The 27,088-nt window shown below is 38.0% G+C and overlaps 5 protein-coding genes across 9 annotated transcripts; 3 read left to right on the top strand and 2 right to left on the bottom strand.

The window, feature by feature from the left end:
- The first annotated feature begins 257 nt into the window (after positions 1–257).
- On the top strand, positions 258–6,473 carry myod (transcription factor protein). Of its 3 annotated transcripts, XR_001975034.2 has the most exons (4): positions 258–2,500; positions 4,433–4,535; positions 5,553–5,720; positions 5,759–6,473. XR_001975034.2 is itself a non-coding variant. In XM_009862515.3 (3 exons), exons 1-3 carry the CDS (start codon positions 929–931, stop codon positions 5,648–5,650), a joined length of 1,773 nt encoding a protein of 590 aa, XP_009860817.1. In that variant the 5' UTR covers positions 258–928; the 3' UTR covers positions 5,651–6,473.
- On the bottom strand, positions 5,892–10,222 carry LOC100175070 (probable E3 ubiquitin-protein ligase MARCH10). The gene is made up of 8 exons (XM_002120207.4): positions 10,091–10,222; positions 9,467–9,581; positions 8,755–8,892; positions 8,188–8,279; positions 7,407–7,581; positions 7,219–7,269; positions 6,781–6,862; positions 5,892–6,052 (listed from the first exon to the last, which is right to left on the bottom strand). The coding sequence occupies exons 1-7, from the start codon at positions 10,142–10,144 to the stop codon at positions 6,783–6,785; spliced, it is 705 nt and encodes a 234-aa protein (XP_002120243.1). The 5' UTR covers positions 10,145–10,222; the 3' UTR covers positions 5,892–6,052; positions 6,781–6,782.
- Positions 10,223–10,672: 450 nt separating this feature from the next.
- Positions 10,673–17,758, bottom strand: LOC100186838 (cell wall protein IFF6-like). 2 transcript variants are annotated; one of them, XM_026837605.1, is made up of 6 exons: positions 17,628–17,758; positions 16,673–16,807; positions 11,933–11,971; positions 11,138–11,731; positions 11,031–11,082; positions 10,673–10,795 (listed from the first exon to the last, which is right to left on the bottom strand). In XM_026837605.1, exons 4-6 carry the CDS (start codon positions 11,719–11,721, stop codon positions 10,760–10,762), a joined length of 672 nt encoding a protein of 223 aa, XP_026693406.1. In that variant the 5' UTR covers positions 11,722–11,731; positions 11,933–11,971; positions 16,673–16,807; positions 17,628–17,758; the 3' UTR covers positions 10,673–10,759. The 2 variants fall into 2 exon arrangements, with proteins under 2 accessions (XP_026693406.1, XP_002120957.3); XM_002120921.5 differs by lacking the exons at positions 16,673–16,807; positions 17,628–17,758 and adding an exon at positions 12,707–12,908.
- On the top strand, positions 16,220–21,384 carry LOC100176616. 2 transcript variants are annotated; one of them, XM_026837590.1, is made up of 12 exons: positions 16,220–16,338; positions 16,769–16,854; positions 17,063–17,200; positions 17,642–17,814; positions 18,055–18,136; positions 18,392–18,490; positions 18,866–18,993; positions 19,256–19,283; positions 19,323–19,706; positions 20,066–20,119; positions 20,443–20,534; positions 21,190–21,384. In XM_026837590.1, exons 1-12 carry the CDS (start codon positions 16,269–16,271, stop codon positions 21,287–21,289), a joined length of 1,434 nt encoding a protein of 477 aa, XP_026693391.1. In that variant the 5' UTR covers positions 16,220–16,268; the 3' UTR covers positions 21,290–21,384. The 2 variants fall into 2 exon arrangements, with proteins under 2 accessions (XP_026693391.1, XP_002120876.2); XM_002120840.4 differs by having other exon boundaries at positions 19,256–19,706.
- Positions 21,385–22,820: 1,436 nt separating this feature from the next.
- LOC100178940 (sodium-coupled monocarboxylate transporter 1-like) lies at positions 22,821–26,874 on the top strand. The gene is made up of 5 exons (XM_026837608.1): positions 22,821–22,967; positions 24,335–24,438; positions 24,746–24,934; positions 25,313–25,378; positions 26,629–26,874. The coding sequence occupies exons 1-5, from the start codon at positions 22,916–22,918 to the stop codon at positions 26,857–26,859; spliced, it is 642 nt and encodes a 213-aa protein (XP_026693409.1). The 5' UTR covers positions 22,821–22,915; the 3' UTR covers positions 26,860–26,874.
- The last annotated feature ends 214 nt before the right edge of the window (positions 26,875–27,088 follow it).

Genomic DNA, 27,088 nt, shown 5'->3' with positions numbered 1-27,088 from the left:
CAACGATTCAGTCATAAAATAAAGGCTTACGCATCTCGAGCGAACCAGTACGAGTGAAAATTATAACTTCAAAGTCTGCCCGGCACGTGACTTAGAGTCTCCCGCGAGACCGGCGCTCCGGAGTTCTGGAATGCAGAAGAAGAAGAAGCATTGTCACCTACTGTGACGTCATAAACGAGTGTCTTAAATAGCGCCTGCATCAAGCCATGCATTCTATAACATCGCTAGCCAGCCACGCATGGTAAAGTTATCAAGCGATAGCCAGTCAATGATATATAGTAGCCAATGTCTGTTATAACCAGGCATGGTCACATAGCGTGTTTTAATACAAGTAGATCTACATGGTATATAGTTAGCGGCGAACTAAAGTTTTAAACTGCAGCAAATTGCAGACATAAGGTCTTGCAAAAGTAGCCTACGAGTATTACATTAGCCATTCGGTGATCAAGTTATTTTACACAGGAATCATGCTTAATGTTGAGTTTGGAAGTTCGTAATAATATGTTAGTTGCAATTAAACTGCAAGCCTTATCGTTGCACGAAGTATATTATATACCAGACTTTACTATATATAGAATCAGAAAGAATACAGTTACGAATCCCCGACGAAACAAGTTTCTAATATTAAATCGTGAAACATTATAAAAGTGAATGGATTAAACTTATCACGCTTAAATTATATCAAGTCTTCAGGGTATATACTTTTCGCCGGTTCTAAATTATTTTTCGCAAGACTTGTTTTTTATACAAAATCTTAACCTAAACGAATGTGCAGTTATAGGTTTAATATTATGTGTTACTTGCAATTACAGTGCAAGGAGAACCGTTGCAAAATTACAACCATAAGTTGCAAGATATTAAGATTATGTATTGACCTCATATATTTTGTATTTCAGAAATCTAGCCGGTAGTTTGACATATTTATACGATGACGTGTATCTCTCTAGAGGAGCTCGACCTCTCTTCAATATTCTCCAACAGCAGCAGCTATTTCACCAGTTACGCCACAAACCCCATTATGACGTCACAAAAACGGACGCCTTCACGACTGAAGCGAGCAAGCAGCGACGTTTTGTTGTCAGATACAGCGGTTTCGCCGGTAAGTCGAGAAGTTTCGGGGGTTTTATCGGAACTGGACGAACTGAAGAGATGCGTGGAGGGAAATTATATCGGAATCGATGCGGAAAAGAGCGATATCTCGATACTTGAGGAACTTAGTAATATGGCGTCCGGTTGTAGCGATTCAGACGTCGCTTACTCGTCCCCGGATTCGAGGTACGGGTCAACTGGTAACCTTACCAGCAAGACAAGTTTCGGATCGGGAATGGGTTTCCGTGACGCTGGGATTGGAGGGCCAGTTTCCCGTGGAAGTTCGCTACGAAACCCCGATATTCGGGGCAAACGTAACTCCATTGAGGTGAAGCAAGAAAACGAACAAAACCCGATCGAGTTTGTTTTAGAAAGCTTCCTCAACTCAAACGAAACCTCCAAACCCAGGATCCATGAGAGCAGAGTTGAAGACATCCAGTTCACAGGACCCCCTATTAGCAGCATTGAGCCGACAATCACATTTGCATCAACAGAGGAGAATCACAACGACACAGTGAAAGCTATGATGCAATACTTAACCGAGACCAACCAAATGTGTCAAGAAAACAGTGTTCCCGAGCAAATAATCTTCAGCGACTTAAACAGTGTTTCCGCATCCGATTCTCTTCCAAGCGTTGAAGAATTGCTTCAAATTCCGAACGAAAAAAGCCGCAGTTTTAAACCTGACCACACTGCGAAGCACCAGCCGACGCTGAACCGCCCAAAACATTTCCACAACCAAGTAGTCAACCAGCCACATGTACCAATCCTAAACCCAGAGTTACAAAGCTTTGAAAACTTCAGCCCCGTGATAAACAACAGTCTCATCACTCCAACCAACACGTTCACATCCAACCGCATGATGGAGCTATCACCACTATCAGATCTTCATAGTTTATCGCAGGATGAAGACATGGACACAAAGATGTCGCATTATCACCATACAAGCCACCCAAACGGCCATCAATGTTTAGTATGGGCATGCAAAGCGTGTAAACGTAAAACTGGGCCACACGACCGACGGAGGGCGGCAACACTACGAGAGAGACGACGCCTTAAACGTGTCAACCAAGCGTACGACGCCCTTAAGCGTTGCGCATGCGCAAACCCGAACCAGAGACTTCCGAAAGTTGAGATTCTTCGCAACGCGATAACCTACATATACAATCTACAACATATGTTGTATGGCGACCAACAGTCTGATGCAAAATCACCAGAAACCAAACCAGAAACGACTTTAAGCTTGGGCGAAACTTTCGTTAGCAAAACCGAAGTTGATTCGCCGTTTTATCAGTCCGATGACGTCAGACTTACGTCATCAAGGACGTCAAGCCCGGTTGAGTCCCTTCTTGAGTCCACGTCATCGTCCTTCATAATGTCGGATTTGGGCGACGAAAATACTCAACCTCAGGTACTTTAACCTTTTCTTCTTTATCCTTTCTTTCCTAATATTATCGTTTTCTTTCTACTTCTATTTCCGAGTTTCCCCACTCTCAAAACACGCATGTTTATCGCCACCTAACGACGGAATTTAATCCCAATAAAAATCTAACAAAGATTTGCTTCCTTTACCAATTTACCGCCTCAATCTAGCAGCTAATGGCTTCGGCATATCCGTACATTATTGCTCCTCGGGGAAACGATCAGCCGACTACAGTACGTCATAGCGCTCGCGTATGACCCGCGAAAGCGCGGAAATGCCTACAGTGAACATCTACAAAGCCCCGCACGTGGCCCAAGGCCCCCAAGGGACGCACAAGACGCCCAAGCGTGCCAAACCGACCCTTGTAACAAGATATGGTTTTCAGGCTGTCTCCGTGCAGGAATGCATTTGCGGTTTCGACGCCAAGCGTCAGCTTATATAGACAAAAACGCGCAGCAAACGGAAAGGTTACCCAAAGCCGCCATTCCCAAATATAAAACAACTTCAAACGATTTGAATGTCTACGTAGGTTCAAATGGAAACCCACGCATGCTGTAATAAAGCCACAACATGGGTTTAATTAAATTGAACTATAGACGATCAAAGGGTGGCATTATGTGGCTTTGAAATATGTTTTAACATTAAATTGCTGAACCCCCGTCTTAAGTTGAAACAAGGGAAAGTCTGGTTTAAGTCGCAATACGTTGTAATATATAGTAGGGTAGGGGAGGACGGGACACCTTTAACACATAGCATCAAAATATCCTGATTGCTTTTTAAACAAATAACAACGATCTATGGGAGTCGTGAAGATACGGTTTTATAATTTTTTGAATGTTCTTTGTTTACTACTAAATGGGACGAGAAAATAAAACGAAAGGTGTCCCGTCTTCCCCCACCCTACTATATACCAATATGTAAAGGCAAGGGAAGCGAAATAGGATCTATAGGGTCTCATTCTAGGTTAAACTTGTCCCATTTACCCAGGATGTACGTCGTACGGTGTATTATACACGGGGGATATGCAACGTACTACAAAGTTGGCTCATGCGATTTTCAATACATTAATCCCACATTTATTACAATTCGAATATATCTTCGTATGATTGCTTATTTCAGCGACGATTTTAGGCTTGAATGTTTAAATTTCCAATAAGAGATATCACGTTACAGACATCAAAAATTGCAAATAAAAATGTTGTTTCGATGTTATCTTTTATAATGTAGAACGTTATTCGAGTTGCTTAATGCATTCCCTAATATAGCGGTATGGGTTTATAGGTCAAATATGCAGTAGCAGCATAAATATAAACTTAATATTAATTTGTAATTGAAATTCTGGCGCCTTTAAAGAGCGGAGGCAATTTAGAAGCCACAAGTGATGCTTGTTGGTGGCGTAAGTTATATTTAAGATCATTGTGGGTTGTCTATGATGATCTAATCCAGCTTATGCGTTGTAAGATATACGGCTTTAAGTTGTGGCCACAAATATAATATGCGCATGCTACTGCCTGTGTGTATAAGATGCTATTTATTATAAGGTTTATCTCGGGGTAGAACGGTTTGGAATTAATAACGCTTAGGATTAATGTGTGCCGTGTGTTTATACACATCATGCTCAATTTCTACTTTCAACATGAAGGTATTCATACACCTCATGCTCACTGTCAAGTTATAATATGGGTGTCTTCTTATGCACTAGACACACATGGTGTATTCATACACCTCATGCTCACTGTCATTCTGTCAAGTTATAATATGGGTGTCTTCTTATACACCAGACACATATGGTGTATTCATACACCTCATGCTCACTGTCGAGATTCACATACGTTGTTAATACACAATAAATGTTTTTATACCGCGAGGTTAATAACAACATGCGCGTACGTGCAAATAACAACTATGTTCCACACACAGGATACGTTCCCGGTAAACTTGCTTACTGATGACGTCACCAGACCCTCGTCAACAACCCCTGACGTCATCGCTGTCGTAAACGAACCAACAACAACAACGGAAGGTAATTAACTGAATATACTAAAAGTTTGACAACAAAGGGACAAACATCGCGAATTTACCCCACTATGACGTCATAACGAAAGCGACCTGTACGCGAAACAGAACAAATATAATAGGTTGGGGTAAGACGGTCCAGGTTTTCATTTTTAACGTCCCATTTGGTATAATAAATAAAGAATATACAAAGAGTTAATATAACCGTTTTCTCGCGACTTTAAAAGAGCGTTAATTGTTGATAACACGTTTAGGAAATATGAGACACTATGTGCTACTGGTATCCCATCTTACCCGCATCACAAACACATTGTTAAAAACAATCCACAAGAAAGCAATTTGACTGTTACGTCATAGACGGTTTAAAACTTAAATTTCCAGAATGAGATAATTATTCGAGAATAGTTCTGTCATCACTTAATAAACATAATGACCTTTTAATCCGACGCTCTTAAATCCATGCATTATTATGTCATAATGGTCTGTGTATAATCCTTTATGACGGCATAGTGGCGGATGACCTAATTCACTTTGATTCTCGTTTATCGACGTTGGAAATAGACTTACTGTTGATGTACATACCATACGGGCGGAAATGTTAAATTAAAATGCTTTCCTGACCAAGCCAAGTTTATCTATTAATATAACGCGGTAATAACGTAAGTAGTCAACGCTTCAATTCAATATATTCCGTGGTTTTATTCGGAATATTGAGCTAGCGGTCGCGTGTTTTATTTAACCACCAATAAACTGTATATAGTAGGGTGGGGAAAGATGGGACACATTTTCATTCTATTTTCCGCCCCATTATAAAACCGTACGCTCCAACTCCTATAGACCGTTGTCAATAGTTTATAAAATACGATCAGGACATTTGTATATAATGTGTTAAATGTGTCCTTTATTTCGGTGAAAAAGGGTAAAGAATAAAAACTTTTATCCTGTATATATCACTAACTATATATATGAATTTGTGCAGCTAGCATATAACTGACGTCATAAATTGATTATATTTTGTTCGCAGATCGAAACTCGAGCCCTGTGACGTCAGTGAGCAACAGCGACACCAAGGGAGCTTCTAGTTTGGTTTGTTTGACGTCGATCGTGGAAAGGATCGATTAAAAGAAGAAGTAGCGAGTCTACAAGATTCATATGATGTTGTATACAAGCAGAAGCGTAACGTTGGGGGTGAATGGCCTGTCACCTTAACTTTTGATACGGAGTGCTAACATAGGTTTTAGCACCCAAGTTTTACTCCAAAAACAGCATTTATTCCAGTTGGTCCATTATTGCCAAAAAAACTACAGTAATTTAAATATTGTATCAAAACCACCGCATTTCGGGTGTCACTTTTCAAATTTCCGCGAAAAAACTTTTCGTTATACTGTATGATATTTTCCACTACCGTGTAAATATGTTAGTATTGTTACGTTTATATACTAGGTATAATGTGTGCCACATATTTCTAATTGAAATCCGAAACATTCATTTTTGCCACCGAAGATTCCAATCATGACGTTATAACTGCCAAAAATTTAACTCGTTTTTATGTAAGACTGAAATATGTCCGTGCAGTATATTAGTTGTTGTCTAGCAGTAATTCGCAACACTTTTGAAAACCAAAACGAATGTGCTTTGTATTACATTCACAAGTGTAAAGTAAGTAATATATAGCAGTAGGGCGGGGTAAGATGGGACACCTTTGACACATAATATCCAATTTTTCCTAACCGCTTTTTTAACAATTACCAACGCTATGTAGTCGCGTGGGGATATGGTTATAGAATTCTGTAAATATTCTTTGTTTACAACCGAATGTGACGATAAAAAAAGACTAAAACATGGGCCATCTTACCCCAAACTACTATATGTTTAACATAGATCGTGATTCAGTAAGCGACTCGTTTTAAAATGTCAATACATCTGTCAATGTTAAGCGTTTGAACCGCTGGTTTATTCATTTATATCATGGTTATAATTTGGAAGCTAAAAACGTTTAATCTATGCTATTATGCCCATAATATCTCGGACAAGCCGATGTAGTTATTGTAGCGTGAACTTTAAACGTATAACCCATGTAGGGTGAAACTTAATAACTACACAAGGTATTTGAACTTTAGTAATTGCTTTAACACAGTGTATGATACTGACACACAAGTAGCGTATCATATCATATTCTACCCAATGTATAAGAAACTGTATATATATACACAGGCAGTTAAGGTAAAAAGATGTTTTGAATACAATCTTACAGTCAGTTGCCTTTCCTTGAACATTTCTTACTTCTTTGTTTAATAGTTTGACGGGAAATATATTCTTGGTTGTCTTCATTATCTGTTAATGTACAACATAGTCAAAAAAAGGTTCATCTCAACTACACATATTTGGGAAATTGCAAAAATCTTAAGATTGTTGTGATTACAGGCGCTGTTTTTGCTAATATTTATGTGATGGAGGAAGTCAGGGAGCTTGTCTAATATTCCTAGTTGAAGAAAACACTCTAGTTATATATGGGTGAGGTCCTACAGTGAGACATGCCATGAAACCTGAGATTTAGGCCAAATTGGACCATTACCCCAACACCTAGACACAAAGAGAATAATTATAGCATATAGTAACAGGAATAATATATCAACCAAGTAGACTTGAAACACCGAAGACACGACAGCTTTATACAAAGTATTGATAACCTGAAGATTGTGGAGAGTCTGTGTTGTTTCTTCTTAAATTCCCGGGGTGATCTAAAGAAAGTGGATCAATTTATATGATATATGCCTAACTACTTAGAGTGAGACCTTACTCCGCTCAATGTTTTAAACAAAAACAATGAAAATAAGGTCTCAGTCATCAAGGAAATTAACTTTTTATTAAAACCTACTTTTTCTTTGGTTTTCCTCGTTTGTTGATGATGTCACAACATCTGATGATGTCATATCATCCGATGACATCATACGAAGATCTGCTTGAGCGCTGATGACATCATTCTTCAATGACCTCATCATTAACATTAGGTAAACCCCCGACTTTACAAGTTGACGCAAATCTTCTTGGAGCTGAAATATTTGGGAAATGTTTTAAATAGAAGCAAATTTATGGATTCATGAACATAAGAGCCACAGTAGGGGAATGGAAACTTTCTCATGGCATGTCTCAATGTAGGATCTCACACATAAAGAATCTCTATTTTTGAGTGTCTATTTACTTCCCCAATTGGGTATACATAGTAGCACGGGTGTTAGGGTAATAGACCCACTTCCTAGGTCTCAGGTGTGCCCCACTGAAGACCTCACGCTTATAGAATAGAATCTCTTTTATGAAGTGTCTATAAACTGCTTCAGTGGGGTCTAAATGTTAGCACCCTGGGTGTTGGGGTAATAAACCTACATCCCAGGTGTGATACATGCCATGCCTCGTACTCCTTGGTTGTCAGCTATCACAAAAAAGTAATTTATAACACAAGCTATTTCAATTGATAAACAAAAGTTATGCGGAATAATCTTTATATAATTAATCCAACAATTAACAACGGTCTATGGGAGTCGTAAGGATCCAGTTTTATATTTCTTTAAATGTTCTTTGTTTACTACCAATTGGGACAAGAAATAGAATGGTAAGATGTCATATCTTTCCCACCCTACTATATATGTATTGTTGAATACCTTCATAATATGATCTGGTGGTACGTCACTTGATCCAAGCAACTCAATGTTGTAAGGTTGCTTGCATAACTCACATATTGATACATCACAACCTAGAATAAAAATCGAATTAAATATTTATTGGGAAATAATAACACAGGCACCAAACCTGGGGTGGCAGGGTGGACAGGCTAACCCTGGAATTTCTACATTACATTAATCAAAACTGGGGTGATAAAGGGCAGTTACACTCATAGTTGTCAAACATAGGGAACCTCATTGAATAATGTGGTGAATGCAATATACTTTGGCTCTGCTTGTTTGTATAGACACCTAACAGCAGGGTAAAAGCTGGGGTGGCATTGTTAAAATACAGTTACACTCATAGTTGTCAAGCATAGGGAACCTCATTGGTTAATGTGGTGAATGCAATATACTTTGGCTCTGCTTGTTTGTATAGACACCTAACAGCAGGGTAAAAGCTGTATTAGGCTTAAAATTGGGGAGTTAAAACATATGTTATATTGTTATTGTCACCCCACAAAAGCTAAGTTGACATTCCCGGACACCCCTATGTTAAACACTAACCTTTTGCTTGCTTTATTTTTCTCCACTGTTGCAAACACATCATATGCACATAACGTAATGAGCCACTACATGCACATGGTGTTACTTGTTGGTTATCAATTGAATCATCCAGTGATTGGCATATTCTACACATTGTCTCTGTAATCCAACATTAGATTTATCACAACATTTTATTCCTTTAGTCCAAAAGACTGACAATGCCATACAATAAATATATATGTCATGATACGATATTAATGGAAGTTATTATATTTCAATTATTTAACATGTTAGCAAAATAACTGTGATATGTTCAGTAAATCTGGCCCTGATCTAGCACTCATATTGTTGGACAATTCTCGTTGCATCATAACAGAATACACCAAGTATTACTAAATACATAGCAAACAAAAATCGAGTCCAACTAATAATGTACCATAAGAGAGGAATTTCACCAATAACTGGCATCATCACCCTCGTATTCAAATGAAAGGTTATCAAAGCTCTATTTAACATTACTAGAATTCCAAACCTTAACTGTTTAGGCTAAACAGGTAAGAGGTAAGAAAACAAAAAATATAACCACCTACTAAGTTAAACTGCCATGAGATGTATGAAACAGAACATCCGTGTTTTAATAACATAATGACTGTATAATGAACATAAGTAAAAAGTTTTATTTGTTCAACACATATTTAGCAGAAGTACACAACTATGTAATATATGGCTCTACCTTGGTTTTCTTGTTTTGTTTCCTTTGTTTCTAATTCAGATGAAAGACTGAATACAGATTTATGATAGACAGCGCTGTGCCAATCTTTCATTATGTTTTTCATTTCGCCAGTATTCTATAACAATTAAACAAAACATGGTTGTAGTGCAATATAAAATTCACGCTGTGGCAAAGTGGTTAGTGCGCCTGTGGTAATGGGTTCAAGGCTTGTTGCTGCTGTCATTGTTGTGGGCGTATGTATCCTTGGGCAAGACACTTAACGGCAAAAGGTTTATGAACACCCATGTTACAAAGACTGTCGTTTTCCAGCCACGTGAGGATAAAGTAAGTTCCATTCATTCAAAAAGGAAAAGCCATGATTAGGTGGATATAAATTTAGCATTGTAATTTCCAATTAGGGCAAAATAGTGCACTAGCCTAATCCTTACATAAACTGATTACTACTAAAAGTATAAAAGTATTTCTTAGGTCCCACTGACTATACATACATATACTTTGGGTAAAAAAAACGCGCGTTTGTGTCAAAAATTACATTAAGATACGCGAAAAATTATAATATAGCAAGGTAACTACTATAAACAGAATTTAAGCAATTTTATGCCACACATTAAACAGTAAAATTACCTTATTTTTTGTAGTTTTCTTTCTAACTGATTTTTTATTCCCAAAAGAAGCCATGATTTTAATTATAACAAGAACAGGCGCATGTACGAACTTTAATTATAAGTGGCGTCCCAGGGACGTAGCAACTGTTCGACCATGCAAAACATCGTAAACACAGAAGTATCGCGGTGCGTTTTTATTTGGGGTGCCGAAATAAGGAAATACGATCCATTAGCATTTAAGTTAACATTGGAGCCTATTTTTTTAGTGTACTGTTAATTGTGTTTTTCTTGCCAATGTTTTGAACATATTTAGTTTAAAAGTACAATTCTTGTATTGTAACTTTTAAGATCGTACGGCGAAGCACGTAACACTTTAGACAACCCATCAGTGACTTCTGGGTTGTAGCAATTGACATTGATTGTCTTGCCAAGGGCACATACGACCACAATGATAGCAGCAACGAGCCTTGAATCCGTTACCTCTGGGTTACAGGCAGACGCGCTATAACCAGAGCCGGCGACTCTGGCTATAACCAACTGTGTCATACGACCGTATAACATGCTATACATTACTGCATAAAATCAAAAACACATTTTTTTAGTATAACAGTTACTAATAAACGGTATATTTGCTAAATACTAATCACTTATATTACTATACGATGTCGCCTTATAAACAGTTGTGTATTTAAAGATCTAATCCTCTGATGAACTTCTTAATTTCCTGAAAAGAAAACGGGGAATTAGAATCTGTAATTACTCTTTTAGAAATAACAGCATATCTACGTCGTAATAATAAACCTTACCATATAGAACCGAAGAACAAAATTTACTGTATTGGTTTGTATGCTGTTGATTATATATAAGACCAAAAACACACATTGAAAAGTTGGGCCATATAGTAGGTTTAAGATAAAAGTTTTTAATTAATTAATAGTAAATATTAATTAAAGCGATACCTTATACTTGTTTCTTTGGTTTAAACTAAGTGGTAACTCCGATGAGGCAGCGCTAAAAAGAAAAGGTAAAAAAAAGAAATATTGAAAAAACCTCCAAGTACACATACCTGTAAAAACCCGTTTCAAACTTGATTTTTGTGAAGTCACCACTTCCATCTCCACTGACGTCACCACTTCCATCTCCACTGACGTCACCGCTCCCATCTCCACTGACGTCACCGCTCCCATCACCACTGACGTCACCGCTACCATCTCCACTGACGTCACCGCTTCCATATCCACTGACGTCACCGCTTCCATTTCCACTGACGTCACCGCTACCATCTCCACTGACGTCACCGCTTCCATCTCCACTGACGTCACCGCTTCCATCTCCACTGACGTCACCGCTTCCATCTCCACTGACGTCACCGCTACCATATCCACTGATGTCACCATTTCCATCCCCACTGACGTCACCACTTCCATCTCCACTGACGTCACCGCTTCCATCTCCACTGACGTCACCACTTCCATCTCCACTGACGTCACCGCTTTCATCCCCACTGACGTCATCGCTTTCATCACCACTGACGTCACCGCTTCCATCACCACTGACGTCAAACATACTCCCGTGAATACCCTTAATTATTACTTTGTTCATAAAAAGATGAACCTCGTCTTGCGCTTCCTGGTATTCGTAGTTACTCATTTCAACGGATCTGGAATTTAGGACGAAGATTTACTTCACGAATTACAATCACTATATACAAAACAAGAGAGAAGGAAATCAACAGCAAAGTGGGTTAGATCAAATTATTTAAAACAATAAAAACGGGAGTTGGCAGTAAAACGACAGTTGTTAAAACGCCATTGGTAAAACTATATAAAGACATGTACCAACGAAAATGTGTGGCTTTCACCTGTCAATCAATGCTTCATCCACGTCCAACAAAGTAGATCTGTAAAGGTGGGATCAGTATAAGTAATTAAGTGAGCAACCTAACCAATATATACGAAGCACAAGACTATGTTTAGGTAAGTAGTATGGTGGGGGAGGACGGGACACCTTTTCATTTTCTTTTTTTTTTCCCATTTGGTAGTAAACGAAGAACATTCAAAAAAATATAAAACCGTGTCTTCACGACTTCATAGACCGTTGTTAAAAATACATAAATAATTAACTTTGCAGTCTAACTAATATGAAGCATTGAATTATAAAAGGTTTAGGTAAGATACTTTAATGCCTTATTTATCGTCTCATTTGTTGTGTACATGGGATATTGTGTTCTACTGGTATCCATCTTGTGTCCAACGACCTACATATGCTACCATTGTGGGCGTATGTGGGCAAGACACTTAAAGACAACTGCTCCAACCCAGTGGTCACTAATCGGTTGTCCAAATTATCAGCTATACAAAAAAATAAAAATAAAGAATCACCCACAAAGTAACATACATGGTAACTCGTAAGCTGGCACGAGGTGTATATGAACACCCGTGTGATGATAACGACTGTCGTTTTCCGGCCACGTGAGGATTAAGTAAGTTACATTCATTCATATCGAAGATTTGTAAGGTATAATAATATAAACTACTTGAACGTAGTCAATTACCATGCTCACGATTGAGACCTACAATACACGCGCCACTAGACCATTAGTTTTTTACTATATTAATATATACCGGACACTTACATGTCAAATCTGTTAAGCACCATCGCTTTACTAACTAAAGCAATTACAAGTAGAATCGCAACTTTTGCCACGTACATGGTTACTACTGGTGTATCTACAACTGCACAGCACAAAACATATTCCAACTTTGTTTTCAATTAACGATATTCATGCTATACTAAGTAACATAAGCGATTTTATTAAACGAAATACATTTCCTCTCCGCTAAATGTTGGTAATTAATTTTCTGTAATCAATTTTCACTCAATTTTAGGCGAAAACACTACGAAAACCTTAGTTTTTTGCAATAGAATACTTCCTAGTTAAATAAACGTGTTTAACTTCATTCCTGAACGTTAAAAGTAACAAAGCAAGTTTCGTTTTACTAAACAAGCTACAAACACAGCATATCTATACAACTCTAATATACAAAGTAATGCTTAATGATGTATAGTAATACATGGTAATCTCATTTATCGATAGGAGTATACGTATGCATGTATGTTACATGTATGCTACAACATGCATTCGTGGTTAATATGACAGTGGCATGAGAAAGCAGGAGTGAAATACATTTCCTATAGTTCTTTGAAATGTAAATTACCAATACACAATATAGTAGGGTGGGAGGAGATGGAACACCTTTAGCACATAATATCCAAATATCCAAATATCCTAACCGTATTTTAACCAATTAACAATGGCCTTAGTAACTTATACACAATTTGATGGTGTTTTATGATGTGTCCCATTTTAAAACCGTATGGCGTACAGTGGTATATATGGCGTATTGAGTTTATAGGTTAGGGGAAGATGGGACGCCTTTTCATTCATTTTTCCCGTCCCATTTGGTAGTAAACAAAAACATTTAAGAAATTATAAAACCGTATATCCTTACGACTCCGTGTCCCATTTCCCCCCACCCTACTTTATATGTTTTCCTGTAGGAATGTTGGTACTGCTTAACAGGGCCTTACTGACCAATATGCCGTAACATTCAGGTGGATACGCAATATTATTCTGTTAGGCATTTTACTCGGTATAATGTTAATACCACTTAAATTAAGTTATTTCCCAATAAATGAGTATCATGGTTATGTTAGTGGTATAAGACGATCCACTGAGCTATATGTAATCTAATTAGAAACGACTCTGCTTATATTAAAACCTCAGCGAAGGATGTACGTACGTAACCACACATGGGAATTTAGGTCAGCGACCAAAATAAACAGAACTATAAGATGTTTGCTAACCTATGTTGGTGTCCTGGTCATGGGGAGGCTATCGCTGAATTATACATGGGCTAAGCATTAACAGTTGTGTTCGTTTATATGGCAGTATGGGCCCTAAAGTATATAGTGTTGTGGGGTAAGATGGATACCGTTTGCACGTCATGCCTAAAGTTTAGGTTTGTTAGTTTCGAAGTATAGCGGTCACCTGTATGTTCGTTTATAGGGCACAATTATAGGAAGCAGTTGACTTTTTTAAACGTAACCTACTAGAACGTATAGAATATAGAGTCTTTATATATTTAAAGATTTATTTAGATCGCCTCGGATAAAGTTACTGGAACGCCGTTCTGGTGGTTGGGAGACAATTTTAACTCAGATTGCAATAAATTATGTTGCAGTTTCGAGAGATTTTATGTGACAAATTTAATGTCGGCGGTTCAGGGTTTTAATTGCTGGAAATTTAAGGTTGGCATAAACTAAAGTGAAACTCCCTTAGTTTCAAAGTATAGATTACTTGTATAGGAATGAACTAATAATCTGGAGGATCATTACATTAATATTTGCTTTAGTAAAATGGACACACGCTCCACATATTTACTAAGCAAACGCTATTCAATATGAATGTATATTTTCCTTTTTTGTGTAAGAGTAATGAACGTTGAATGTTTTCGATTATTTTCCGAATATCTTAGTCGTAGGATGATTTAATGACTGTCGTTTTTGTGGCTTATTTTTCGTCTGCCATAGCAACAAAATATCACAAAGTAATATATGTAGGGTGGGGGAAGATGGAACACCTTTAGCACATAATATCCAAAGATCCTGATCGTGTTTTAAGCAATTAACAACGGTCCATGGGAGTCGTAAGGATATAATTTTATAAATCTTTAAATGTTTCTTGTTTACTACTAAATGGGACGAGAAAATAGAGCTAAAAGTTGTCCCATCTTCCCCCACCCTACAGTAATATGTTGTAACTACTAAGCGGGGACGAGGTGTATCAAACCGAATACCCGCACTATAACTTATTAAATGCTTTTATATTCGGTGATATAATTGAACAGGTATAACGGGCCTACATCACTTTTACGGCAACCCGGACGTTACAGGCTCTGGGCCAGGATTTTAAAGCGAAAGTGTCAATACTCAAATACGACTTCCTGTCCTATGAATAGAAATAGGAAGCAATGTACACGAACCTCCATTTACTTGAACCCTAGCTTAATAGGCAGGTGCAAAGGAATCAATGCAGGGAGATTAAAGCGTTTGAGAAAGTTCTAGAAACAGTTTCTCACCCTTACAGCTGGCAATATAAAAATACAAACTAGTTTCGACAAGCATTCGTGTTTAAAAAAATCGCTCAATTGCTCTATAGTAGGAGAGTAATTTCTCTTGACTTGATTGATATAATGCGTGTGGCATGCGTCTTGTAAATACGTTGTCACTACTGTAGCCAGTGTAGCGTAGGGCGGCTTTTAAAGATTTAAAACACGTAATCTGTACTGGTGTAATGTGAAAATGGTGTCGCCCGCAATAATCAGGTTCTAACGTATGGTAACGTTTGTTACTTAATGTGCAAACTACAAGTTTTTTAAATGCAGCGTGAAGCCAAATATTAAGTTCGGTATAAAGGTCTGGTCAGTTTTACAGGAAAACAAATACAGTCCTTACCAGTATTAGGTTAGTTATATGGTGGATACCATTGTGGTTTGGTATCCGCTACTAAAGGTTTATAATTACAACCCTTAAAAGTACGTAACCGTCATTGGCCGCATTATAAGTTATATATGCGACTTGATATGAAGCTTATATGCGAGGTTCAGTGTTAGCGCTAAATATCAAGTTTACTTTTTGAAACTACTATTCATAATAGCGGGAAAACGTAAGCATTATTGTACCGAAGTTTAGTCTGTCATACAATGAGGTTAGCCTAAAGTGTTTAAAATATATAGTAGGGTGAAGGGAGATGGAACCCTTTTTTTAATCTATTTTCTAGCCTTATTTAGTAGTAAACAAAGAACGTTCAAAGAATTATGAAACCATATCCTCACGACTCCTATAGACTGTTGTTAATTGTTTAAAACACGATCAGGATATTTAAATATTACGTGCTAAAGGTGTTCCGTCTCCCCCACCCTACTATATACCTGATATTATACAGTTGGTTGGACTTGATTTTTTACATTTTCGTAGCACCAGATACCTTACAATACGTTGTTATATAAATGTACGATGTGTTATTCTATCTTTGTTTAAAACGATTTCTCTAGTTTAAACTCTAATGTGAATACTTTACATAAACAGCCAGATAGCAGATAGCATGTGATGACAAAGCTTTTAATTGAACGAATATGAAGCTTTGGTTTATATTGCTGTCTATGTTTGGCTACTGTCTTGTGGATACTAGAGTCACAACAGCAGGTAATTATAATACTGATGCTAATATCGTGGGCATTTGTGTCTTATAGTTTACCCTTTATAAATAAATGATTGAATGTAATATATTATAGTTATAACAAGCGTTCCGTTTCATACACCTCATGCCCGCTTACAAGTTACCACGTATGTAAGTTTAAGAGTGAATTTTTTTTTTCTGTGGCTGATAATTTGGACAACACATTAGTGACCACTGGATTGAAGCAATTGTTATTAAATGTTTTGATCAAGGACACACGCGAGCCTCGAACCCGAAACCCCTGTGCCGCCAAACAATACGTTTATGGTTGAGAAAAAATAAGAGAAATGTTGTACTCACGATACACTGGTTTTCCTTTCGTAACTCTTGTTGTCAATTGAGCTTATACCCACCACCGGTACCACTACATGTTATAAGCATTGGTTTCATTTACAGCTTCCCCCAATATTCCGCCATTCCCGCTCCCACTAAGTACTGAAGATAGAAAAGAATTTGTTTGTCGTCCACAGCGTAAAATACATGTAAGAATTAAACTTTATAATCTTCCGTTGTTGCTACCGGCCATACCGCAAATGTTTGCCCCCTTTATTTCTGGTAACATTTTTTCCATTATGCATTTACCAAACAGCAAGTCTAAAAATAAGAAAAAAAGATTATTGACTTACTGCAAAATTGACTTACTGCAAAAAAATCCTAAAAAGTGATTTTATATTTAAATTAACCAACCAGGTTCAAGGAGACGCTAATGAGCTTCCTGATTGGTTGATCAGACGTTACGGAGTTGCATTGGAATACAACAACGCAAGGAGATCATGTTGTTTGTTGGATGTTGATGTGATGGTGTTAAGGTCGTGTGTGGATGGGAATGTGAGTGGTTGGTGTGTAGCTTATGCTCGCTGTCAAGTTATAACACAGGTGTCTTCTTATACACCAGACACACATGGTGTATTCATACACCTCATGCTCACTGTCGAGTTATAACATGGGCGTCTTCTTATACACCAGACACATGGTTTATTTATACACCTCATGCTCACTGTCGAATTCTAACATTTAATTACAACAAAACATCCCGATTGTTATAAATAAACTATAGTAGGGTGGGGAAAGATGGGACACTTATAGCACATAATATTCAAATATCCTGATTGTGTTTTAAACAATTAACAACGGTCTGTGGGAGTCGTGCGGATACGGTTTCATAATTCTTTGAAACTACTAAATGCGACAAGAAAATAGAATGAAAAGGTGTTCCATCTCCCCCCACCCTACCATTATGACGAAAACAACTTACTCCTGACGTCACAGCGACGTTCTGCCCTTGACACTTTCTGCAACGGCGAGGTATCACGTGATCCAGATCGACGTCATCCTTGTTGTTATTCGTTGTCATCGCAACGATATCTTTGTTTCAAACAATATCATGATTACGTCACGACAGAGGGATCTATAGAAAGAACGCAAAGTAACAACGAAGAAACGTAAGTAAAGTATATTGTGTGTCAACTGTAGTCTTTATCATGTCATGCTGCAAAACCTCACCCATATAGAATAGAATGTGCATATACAATGTTGGGATAATGGGCCAACTCTGGCTAAAATGCCAGGTCCCATAGCTGGTCTCGCTGTAGGACCAAGAATAGAACATAACCATGTGTTAGAGATATTATGCGCTAACTGTATTCATCTTACCCCACCGTGCTATTTGTATTTTATTACAGTGGCGCATTGACCCAGCCATACGTGGACAGGTGGTGTGTTAAACAAGCTATATTAGATATAGATGAGACAAGTGTGGATACGGTAAGAAAACGAAAGTCTTAAGGTGGCTGTACACAGTATCCGGAATTCTTCCGTTTTGTCTGTTTTGTCCGGATTTCGCTGCCGCATGCGGAACTTGGACACGGGTTTGCATACGACTTCGCAAGCGAATTCGCACGCCGGATACTGTGTACAGCCACCTTAATACGTGTGTTCTGACCCATATACACTTCAAGCACGCATACGAGCTACCACGTATGTACCGTAGAGTGATTAATATAAACACCAATGAACCAGATCAACGGGAACGGAAGAGATTTGAGTGGATTAAGCAAAGATGGCGATTATTGCTGTCGATTACCAGGTCGTTTCAGACTCTCGTGTTTTCAGATGAAGGTAACGTGTAACGTATTAAATGTGTTATAATACTTAAGCTATTTGTATGTGAATACGGACAGCAAATTCTATTCTACATTGGTGAGGTCCTGAAGCATGCTATGGGACCTGGGATTTAGACCAGAGTTGGCACATTACCCCAACATTGTAAATGCACATTCTATTTTATATGGGTGAGGTCCTACAGTGAGAGGCATGCCATGGGACCTGAGATTTAGTCTATGAGCTACCCATTTAACCCACAACCCATGAAAACAACATAAAATAAAAAACCATACCGTAATGGTATAATCAAAAAGTCACGAACCATTGCGTTAGGTGCTTTGCCGTTCTATACATTGGTATGTGCATTAATGCATCTGCAATCAATTTCAGATGCAAGCTGCACAAGACGAGAGATGTCACGTGGTTGATGACGTTTGCTGTCACGTGACAGGTGAGGAGAGATCCAGATGTTTCCTGAAGAAAAAAGGAAACAAGATGAAACAGGAGACAGGAATTGAGTAAGTTCTGTGTTTTGTTGCGTGTTGGTCTGTTGCATATACGTTGTAAACATGCCCACGTTTTCTTACACACCAGACAAATATTATGGATACACCTCATGCTTACTACCCTGTTAAATGAATGTAAGTTATCTAGCCTTTAATGGTGACGAAACGACAGTCGTTATACCTATAACCCAATAGTGTTTCCTACACCTCATACCTACTTACGCGTTACCACGTATATAAGATTGATTGTGAGTGAGTATTTTTTTAATTTTAGAACAACAGACGTCGGTTTGGAACCAAATGAAACTTTAGAAGAATCGAAAACTGAAAATGACGTCACAGAAGCTGATGACGTCACAGAGGAAGACGATGACCTGATAGAAGAGAATCCAGAAGAGAGCGATTATTTTCTGGAAGAGAATCGCGATGATGCCGAAGAGAACATTGAAGAGAATAATGACGTCATAGAAGAGACTTCTCGCGACAGAAACGAGAGGGTTCGTTTCACGAAAGAGCATAGTGACGTCACAAGAGAGAACAATACGACAGCAGAAGACAGCGAAGATTCTATCGAACAAGAGAACGAGAATCTCTTTATTGTCGAAGAGAAGAAAAGCGAGAATTCAACCGAGCAAGAGAATTATGACGTCATAGAAGAGAACAGTGGAGGGGGGAATAATGGAAACGCGAAACATCGAAGATTGAAACCAAAAGTTCGAAGCAAGGCATGTATATAAACAGTATACCGATATGAAGTGAAAAACATTGATTTAAGCTCCATTAATGTATGACCATGGCCTGGTTAACTAACCCGACACATGGCTGATCGTATAGTAGCGTGAGGGAAGATGGGACACCCTTAACACATAATTTTCAAATATCCTGATCGTGTTTTAAACAATTAACAACGGTCTATGGGAGTCGTGAGGATACGTTTTCATAATTCTTTGAATGTTCTTTGTTTACTACCAAATGGGAAGAGAAAACAAAACGAAAAGTGTCCCATCTTCCCCCACCCTAATATATATTGTTAAATAAAGCTAGTTACCAAGTAAGTATTTCTTATTTAGTGTTTATTTTATAGATTCGAAATAATGGGAGACCTAAGAGCGACAAAAGAAGAAGAAATCGATTGAAGGTAAATTAATAAATAGTAACGTACTTGTCTTATGGTCCATTTAAGTATATATAGTAGGTTGGGGTAAGATGGTCCTGGTTTTCAAACTATTTTGTCCGCACATTTGGAAGTAAATATAGAATATTTGCGGAACTATTTAACCGTTTCTGTACAACTCCAAAGACTGTTGTTGGTTGTTAAAAACACGATTAGGTAATATGGGAAAATATGTGCCAACGGTATCCATCTTACCCCACTATAAGAATGTCCTATTCAAATAACAGCTATATTTAATCAACGTATAAATTATGATTTACATTTTAAAACGATGTTCATTTATCCAGGCAGCCACCATGTTACGAAGGTGTTGCCAGTCAGGTAGAAATCAACACAACAACAACACCTGTACCATAGGAACGGCGATAGAATATACAAGGTATAACATGTGTGTGGTAGGGTGGGGAAGATGGGACATTTTTTATTCTATTTTCTTGTCCCATTTGGCAGTAAACTAAGAACATTCAAAGAACTATAAAACCGTTTCCTTACGGCTCCCATAGACCATTGTTAATTGAATAAAATAAGGACATATATTTTGCATGGATACTCTCAGAATGTTATAACTTGACAGTGAGCATGAGGTGTATAAATACACCATGTGTGTCTGGTGAATAAGAAGACACCTATGTTACAACTTGACAGTGAGCATGAGGTGTATGAATACACCATATGTGTCTGGTACATAAGAAAACACCCATGTTATAACTTGACAGTGAGCATGAGGTGTATGAATACACCATGTGTGTCTGGTGTATAAGAAGACACCCATGTTATAACTCAACAGTGAGCATGAGATGTATGAATACACCATGTGTGCCTGGTGTATAAGAAGACACCCATGTTATAACTTGACAGTGCGCATGAGGTGTATGAATACACCATGTGTGTCTGGTGTATAGGAAGACACCCATGTTATACCTCGACAGTGAGCATGAGGTGTATGAATACACCATGTGTGTCTGGTGTATAAGAAGACACCTATGTTACAACTCGACGGTGAGCATGATGTTTAAACACAATGCATTCTACAGTTCAATGAAGATAATAGGAAGAAGACAAAGATGCGCCATAGCTTACTACCGATGCTGCAAACAGGCGCTGGAAAAAACAGTGACGTCACAGGCCCCATAACGTCACCACGACGTCATTACGAACTAAATCTGATTTTTTCGTTTGTGAAAACAATGTTCACTACAGTTCCAAATAAACAGAGTATTAATATGGAACGGATGTTAATTAATGGTATTAATTCAGCTGCAACAAGGTAAAGACATATACAGAGTGTAGATAAAGATCATGTCAGTAAAATCAACGAAGATACGGGAGTTTAAAGGACTACAGTCCTTAAAAACGTACCTTGTGTAAATACGCAACACATTATAAATTCCACTTCAGTCTACATGGGCAAACTGCGTGCGGGAAAGAAGAAACGGTTCAAACTTTTGCGGTTTACAAATCTGGTACACGAAACTGGGTGTCTGCACTCAGCTTATGCAATTACAAACCAATTATCCACGCATGGAGACCTGCGGTGTCGTGTTAACGGTCACCCACAAATGCTAAGTAAGCGAAACCTTTGCTGTGATAACTTCCTTGTCACGTTTTTACTTTAAAATCCGATACTATATAGTTGTTGATGGTACGCAATGTGGGGCTGCTGTTTTTTGCGGAAGTTCTCGGTAATCCGAACTCGGTGACTCATTTGGTTAGGGCGTTCAAAGAAAATTTACATAACACAGCGTATTGTGTGGTGAGGTAATTCCGTTTGCTTCTGAGTCCCATATTTCCTAATAATGTTTTAACGTATAACAACGCTCTTCTAGAGTCGTAAAAACACGGTTGTATAATTCTGTAAATATTCTTTGTTTGGTACCAAATGGGACGAAAAAGGTGAATGTAAACGTATATACCAATATACCCCAGCCTATACAAAAGGTTATTCCCTTGCCGCAGACAAATGCCCAAATCAAAACACCTACATGTATACTATTTGCCCAATTGCATTCAAACGTAAAATCCAGTTATAATTGCACTTTTTATTCGTCGCAACATTTTTACAATTTTTTTAATTCAAGTATTACTTTATGACTGGTAGCAAAGGCAGGGAAATAAATCTTGTAGGTAATTAAACTAAAGTGTTCGCACCGAAAGGTTAGCTGTCAATCAAACGCTAAAAACGTGGGAGTTTCGGCAAAGTGTAAAAACGGTCCTTGACTTCTAGTAATTTTAACTGTGTTAAGCACCCATGACGGGGTTGGGGGGGGGGGGTGTTTGTGTTGATATATGGGTTGGCTTTCGGGGTGATACAATGTACATGGTGCGTTGAAGGGGACACGTATGCAATTGCTTGCATGAAAATCTGAAACAAATTTCTGTGAATTCAGTCTTGAATTTTTAATAGGAAGCCGAAAGGATATAATTTGTAGAGGGATGTTTAAGATTTATAATATGTCATGCAGCGATGGTTTATGTAAAGTAGGCTGGGGTAAGATGGTTTATGTAAAGTAGGCTGGGGTAAAATGGTTTAGGTTTTCATTCTCTTTCATCGTCCAGTTTCGTAGAAAAAAAGATTATTTGAATATTTATGGTATTTTGCAACCTTCACAAATCTAAAATATGTTTTAATTGTTAAAACAATCTCAGGAAATATGAGAAAGTATGAGCTAACGTATCCATCTTACCCAACCACTACTGTGTGTTGTTTAGACTTTGAAATATTAGAGCTGATATTGATAGTTTTGTATAAGCAAGGTTTGAATGGAGGTTGAAGGAGGTGGATTTGGTACGGCGGACTTCGTTGTATTGGGAGGTAAGGTAACTTAAGCAGTTTAGCTAATATATATAGTAGGGTGGGGGGAGATGAGACACCTTTTCATTCTATTTTCTCGTCCCATTTGGTAGCAAACAAAGAACATTTAAAGAATTATAAAACCGTATTCTTACGACTCCTATACACCGTTGTTAATTGTTTAAAACACGATCCGGATATTTGAATATTACGTGCTAAAGGTGTCCTATCTTCCCCGCCTTACTATATATCTACGTTTTTGTAATTAGTTTTTTTTGTGTTTAGGATTTAATTTACCCATGCACTCTAAAAAAGCGTGAACAGTGAAAGTCGATATAACACAGGTGTTCCGTTTCGTTTAGAATACTGTGGGGGTAAGATGGATACCGTCAGAACATAATACCCCATATTTCCTGATTTTGTTTTTAACAACGCTCTTTTGTAGTTGTGAGGATACGGTTCTATGGTTTTGTAAATATTATTTGTTTGTTACTAAATGGGTCGAGAAAATATAATAAAAACATGAACCATCTTACCCGAACCTACTTTATATTATTCCTACAACAGGCCACCCGCGTTTATAGGTGTCCACGCACAAACCTGTTTAGAAATCAATACAATTTAGGCGTGTCTAAACTGGTGAAACGTGTTAATTATTATATTGAAAACGCGACTTCTCTGTTTACCGTTACAAGTTGTACTGTATAGGGTGGGGGAAGACGGGAATCCTTTAGCACATAATATCTAAATATCCTGATCGTGTTTAAAACAATTAACAACGGTCTACGGAAGTCATGAGGATACGGTTTTATAATTATTTCAATTTCTTTGTTTACTACTAAATGTAACGAGAAAATAGAATGAAAATGTGTCCCATCTTTCCCAACCCTACTATACCTGAACGCCTTTACCACTATTAACTGATCCATATCAATTACCGAACGCTCTGCTCCCAATTATGGTTCAGGGTTTGTTGATGTTTATACTCATGTGTGGGATCTTTACGGCTTATAAACGCCTGCCAATCTTCAACACCTGTTTCCGGATTACGCTCAAGTAATTGGTTTGTGATGTCGGCTAAATGGGGTTGTTTTGAATAAACAAGATTTTCGATACTTATACACGCACGATATATAGAATGTAACATACGACCATATACGTGTTGAGGTAATGGGCCAACTATATAACCTAAATCTAAAGTCCCACGAAGAGCCTCGCTGTAGGACCTCACCCATAGTTGGGGTAATGGACAATTCTGGCCTACATCTGAGGTTTCATGACATGCCTCAGCACTGCAGGACCTCACCCATATTAAATATAACGGCCTAGTATACAACCACATGTCACGTATACTTGCTTTTAAACTAAATTAAATATGTTTTACGCAGTTGCTTTATTCCTGTCTCTGGCTATCGGGATCTATTATGCGATCACAGATAGATCGGATAACTCGACTGAGAATTACTACTTCGGGAACCACACCATGTCACCGGTAACTTATTATACATTTGCTGCGGCTGAGCGTATTTATTTATATAGTATACTATATTCGGGAGTTTTGGAATAAATATATGGGAGGATGGAAAGAATTCGCTTTTATTCTTGTTTTATCGTCCCATTTAGTAGTAACCAAAGATTATTTATAGGATCGTATCGTCGCCACTCCAAAAGATAGCTACTAATTGTTAAAAACACCATTAGGAAACATGGGATATTAAGTTGTAACAATATTCATTAGCCCTACGGCCCACAATTTACTTTAACACCCTCTGTACATAATAGAGTTGTTTCTATTTTAGTGGCCGGTGGGTTTATCTATATCCGTGAGCTTCATATCCGCTATCACGGTCATAGCGTTACCGGGGGAGGTCTACATGTACGGTACAGTGATGCTATGGACGGCATTTGCGTTCACAATTCCTGTTATCTTTGTTTGCTGTTACTACATACCACTCTTCTATCGACTAAAGCTAAAGTCAGTATACGAGGTAATAAGGCCTATTACCACGGCCATTTTATACAGTCTATCTTAAACACTATACATCACAGTCGGTTAGCGCGCCTTCTTCGAACCCAGAGGTTATCGGTTCAAGGCTCATTGCTACCATTGTGGGCGTATGTGTCCTTCGGCAAGACAGTTAACGACAATTGCTCCAAACAAATGGTCACTAATGGATTGTCCAAATTATCCGCCACACATTAAAAAAATAAACACAAAAAAGATAATCACCCACAAAGTAACATACATGGTAACTCGTAAGCTGGCACGAGGTGTATATGAACACCCGTGTTATAACGACTGTCGTTTTCTGGCCACGCGAGGATAAAGTAAGTTACATTCATTCATTTATTCACATATATTTCAGTATCTGGAGCTCCGATTCAATACAACTTTACGACGGCTTACTTCTGCACTCATAGTTTTCACATTCGTAAGTATGTTAATGTACGGTACAAGGTGCCTCAATTGCTCTATGTTAGATAAATATATGCAAATGCAAAGTAACCAAATACCAAATCAATAAATTAAAATTCGCTTATACTATTATTTGCATATACTCGTATGTAAGTAAGTACGATGGGTGTGTGAAAATAGAACATCCGTGATATAGTAGGACGGGGAAAGACGGGACATCTTTAACACATAATATCCAAATATTCAGATCGTGTTTTAAACGATTAACAACAGTCCATGGGAGTCGTGGAAATACGGTTTTAGAATTCTTTGAACGTTCTTATTTGTTTACTACCAAGTGGAACGAGAGAATAGTAAAGAAAAGTGTCCCATCTTTCCCCACATTACTATATAACGACTGCCGTTGTCCCGCCATGCAAGCATAAATTGACATTCATTCACAGTCACGAATTCCTGTGCACAAACATGTATTACCAAAGCCAGCAACGGAAAAACCCAGTTTAAAACATACGTCATCAGGAGCAAACAATACTTACATAACAGCATCACATTACTATAAGTCTACTTCTATTGAATTGGCCCGTAACGGTCTAACTGACTTTTACGGTGTTGTGCAAACGCAACGCTGTGTAGTGCTTATCTATTCTAGTCTATATAATGTCCTATACCGAAGCAGGCCAGGGTACATGGGATTTAGGCTAAAACTGCCCAATTACCCCAACACTATAAAACTGCATTAAAAAAAACCTCCTAATTGCAACAACGAAAATTATACTCTGTGCAAAGGCTGACAGAAACTGCGAAACGACATTGGTTTTATACGTTCAAACAAAATATAGTAGGGTGGGGAAAGATGGGACAAAGTTTCATTCTATTTTCACGTCTCATTTGGTAAAAGCAAAGAACATTCAAATAATTTTAAAACAATACCCTCACGACTCCCATAGATCGTTGTTATTTGTTTAAAATACGATCATGATATTTAGATATTCTGTGCTAAAGGTGTTCCGTCTTATCCCACCCTACTATTTAATAAATTTAACTCTAATTAGAAGAATGACACCTAAACGTATCTACATAAACCTAACACCTGATTTAACACCAACAAAGTTACACACGCGGCAACGCGTAAGCTGATATAAGGTGTATGAACACCAGTGTTGTAACGACTGTCGTTTCCGCCTACGCTATAGGATAGCGCAAGTTACTTTCATCCGTCGATTAATTTTTCATTTACCGTTTTTTAATCTCCCATTTATGTTTCAGGTTATATACACGGGAATCACAATCTACGTGCCTGCACTTGTTATAACTGCTGTCACACCGCTGAAACTCAACTGGTCTATAGCGCTCACAAGTTTAATATGCACCTTATATACAACGGTGGTAAGCACATATGGCTGTTGTTTTCAGGGCCAAGCCATAGAAATTGTAATTTGTAGATTCAAAATTATGGTGCTAGTGAAGATTCTACCCCCCCCCCACCTTATTTGCTAACCACTAACCCCTATAACCACTAACTACTAACCCCTATAACCACCAACCCCCTAACTATTAACACCTAACCCCCTAACCCCGTGCAGGGTTTGCAAGCATATCCCATAAGAATTGTTGATTTTCTAAATATACAAGCGTCCTTAAAATATTTTTTTTCAAAATAAAACCTACTTACAGTTAACACATTATTGTCGCAACCCCTAAAATTTTGTAAAATTGGCGCCAATCC

This window comes from Ciona intestinalis, chromosome 14, assembly GCF_000224145.3.
Source record: "Ciona intestinalis chromosome 14, KH, whole genome shotgun sequence".
In the NCBI taxonomy this organism is placed as follows: Eukaryota; Metazoa; Chordata; class Ascidiacea; order Phlebobranchia; family Cionidae; genus Ciona; species Ciona intestinalis.
This window is presented reverse-complemented; position numbering and strand designations above follow the sequence as displayed.

Coding starts and splice junctions, on each gene's coding strand:
- myod (XM_009862515.3), top strand. CDS start 929: ATGACGTGTATCTCTCTAGAGGAGCTCGACCTCTCTTCAATATTCTCC. Junction 2,501..4,432: donor ACGAAAATACTCAACCTCAG/GTACTTTAACCT, acceptor TTCCACACACAG/GATACGTTCCCGGTAAACTT. Junction 4,536..5,552: donor ACCAACAACAACAACGGAAG/GTAATTAACTGA, acceptor TTTTGTTCGCAG/ATCGAAACTCGAGCCCTGTG.
- LOC100175070 (XM_002120207.4), bottom strand. CDS start 10,144: ATGGCTTCTTTTGGGAATAAAAAATCAGTTAGAAAGAAAACTACAAAA. Junction 8,280..8,754: donor AAAAATAAAGCAAGCAAAAG/GTTAGTGTTTAA, acceptor TTTTTATTCTAG/GTTGTGATGTATCAATATGT. Junction 7,582..8,187: donor CACCAGATCATATTATGAAG/GTATTCAACAAT, acceptor CAAATATTTCAG/CTCCAAGAAGATTTGCGTCA.
- LOC100186838 (XM_002120921.5), bottom strand. CDS start 12,783: ATGTACGTGGCAAAAGTTGCGATTCTACTTGTAATTGCTTTAGTTAGT. Junction 11,083..11,137: donor TTTGAAACGGGTTTTTACAG/GTATGTGTACTT, acceptor TTTTCTTTTTAG/CGCTGCCTCATCGGAGTTAC. Junction 10,796..11,030: donor ACCAAAGAAACAAGTATAAG/GTATCGCTTTAA, acceptor TTTTCTTTTCAG/GAAATTAAGAAGTTCATCAG.
- LOC100176616 (XM_002120840.4), top strand. CDS start 16,269: ATGAAGCTTTGGTTTATATTGCTGTCTATGTTTGGCTACTGTCTTGTG. Junction 17,201..17,641: donor GGTCGTGTGTGGATGGGAAT/GTGAGTGGTTGG, acceptor CTGACGTCACAG/CGACGTTCTGCCCTTGACAC. Junction 20,535..21,189: donor ACGGCGATAGAATATACAAG/GTATAACATGTG, acceptor TGCATTCTACAG/TTCAATGAAGATAATAGGAA.
- LOC100178940 (XM_026837608.1), top strand. CDS start 22,916: ATGGAGGTTGAAGGAGGTGGATTTGGTACGGCGGACTTCGTTGTATTG. Junction 24,439..24,745: donor GGAACCACACCATGTCACCG/GTAACTTATTAT, acceptor TTTCTATTTTAG/TGGCCGGTGGGTTTATCTAT. Junction 25,379..26,628: donor CACTCATAGTTTTCACATTC/GTAAGTATGTTA, acceptor TTTATGTTTCAG/GTTATATACACGGGAATCAC.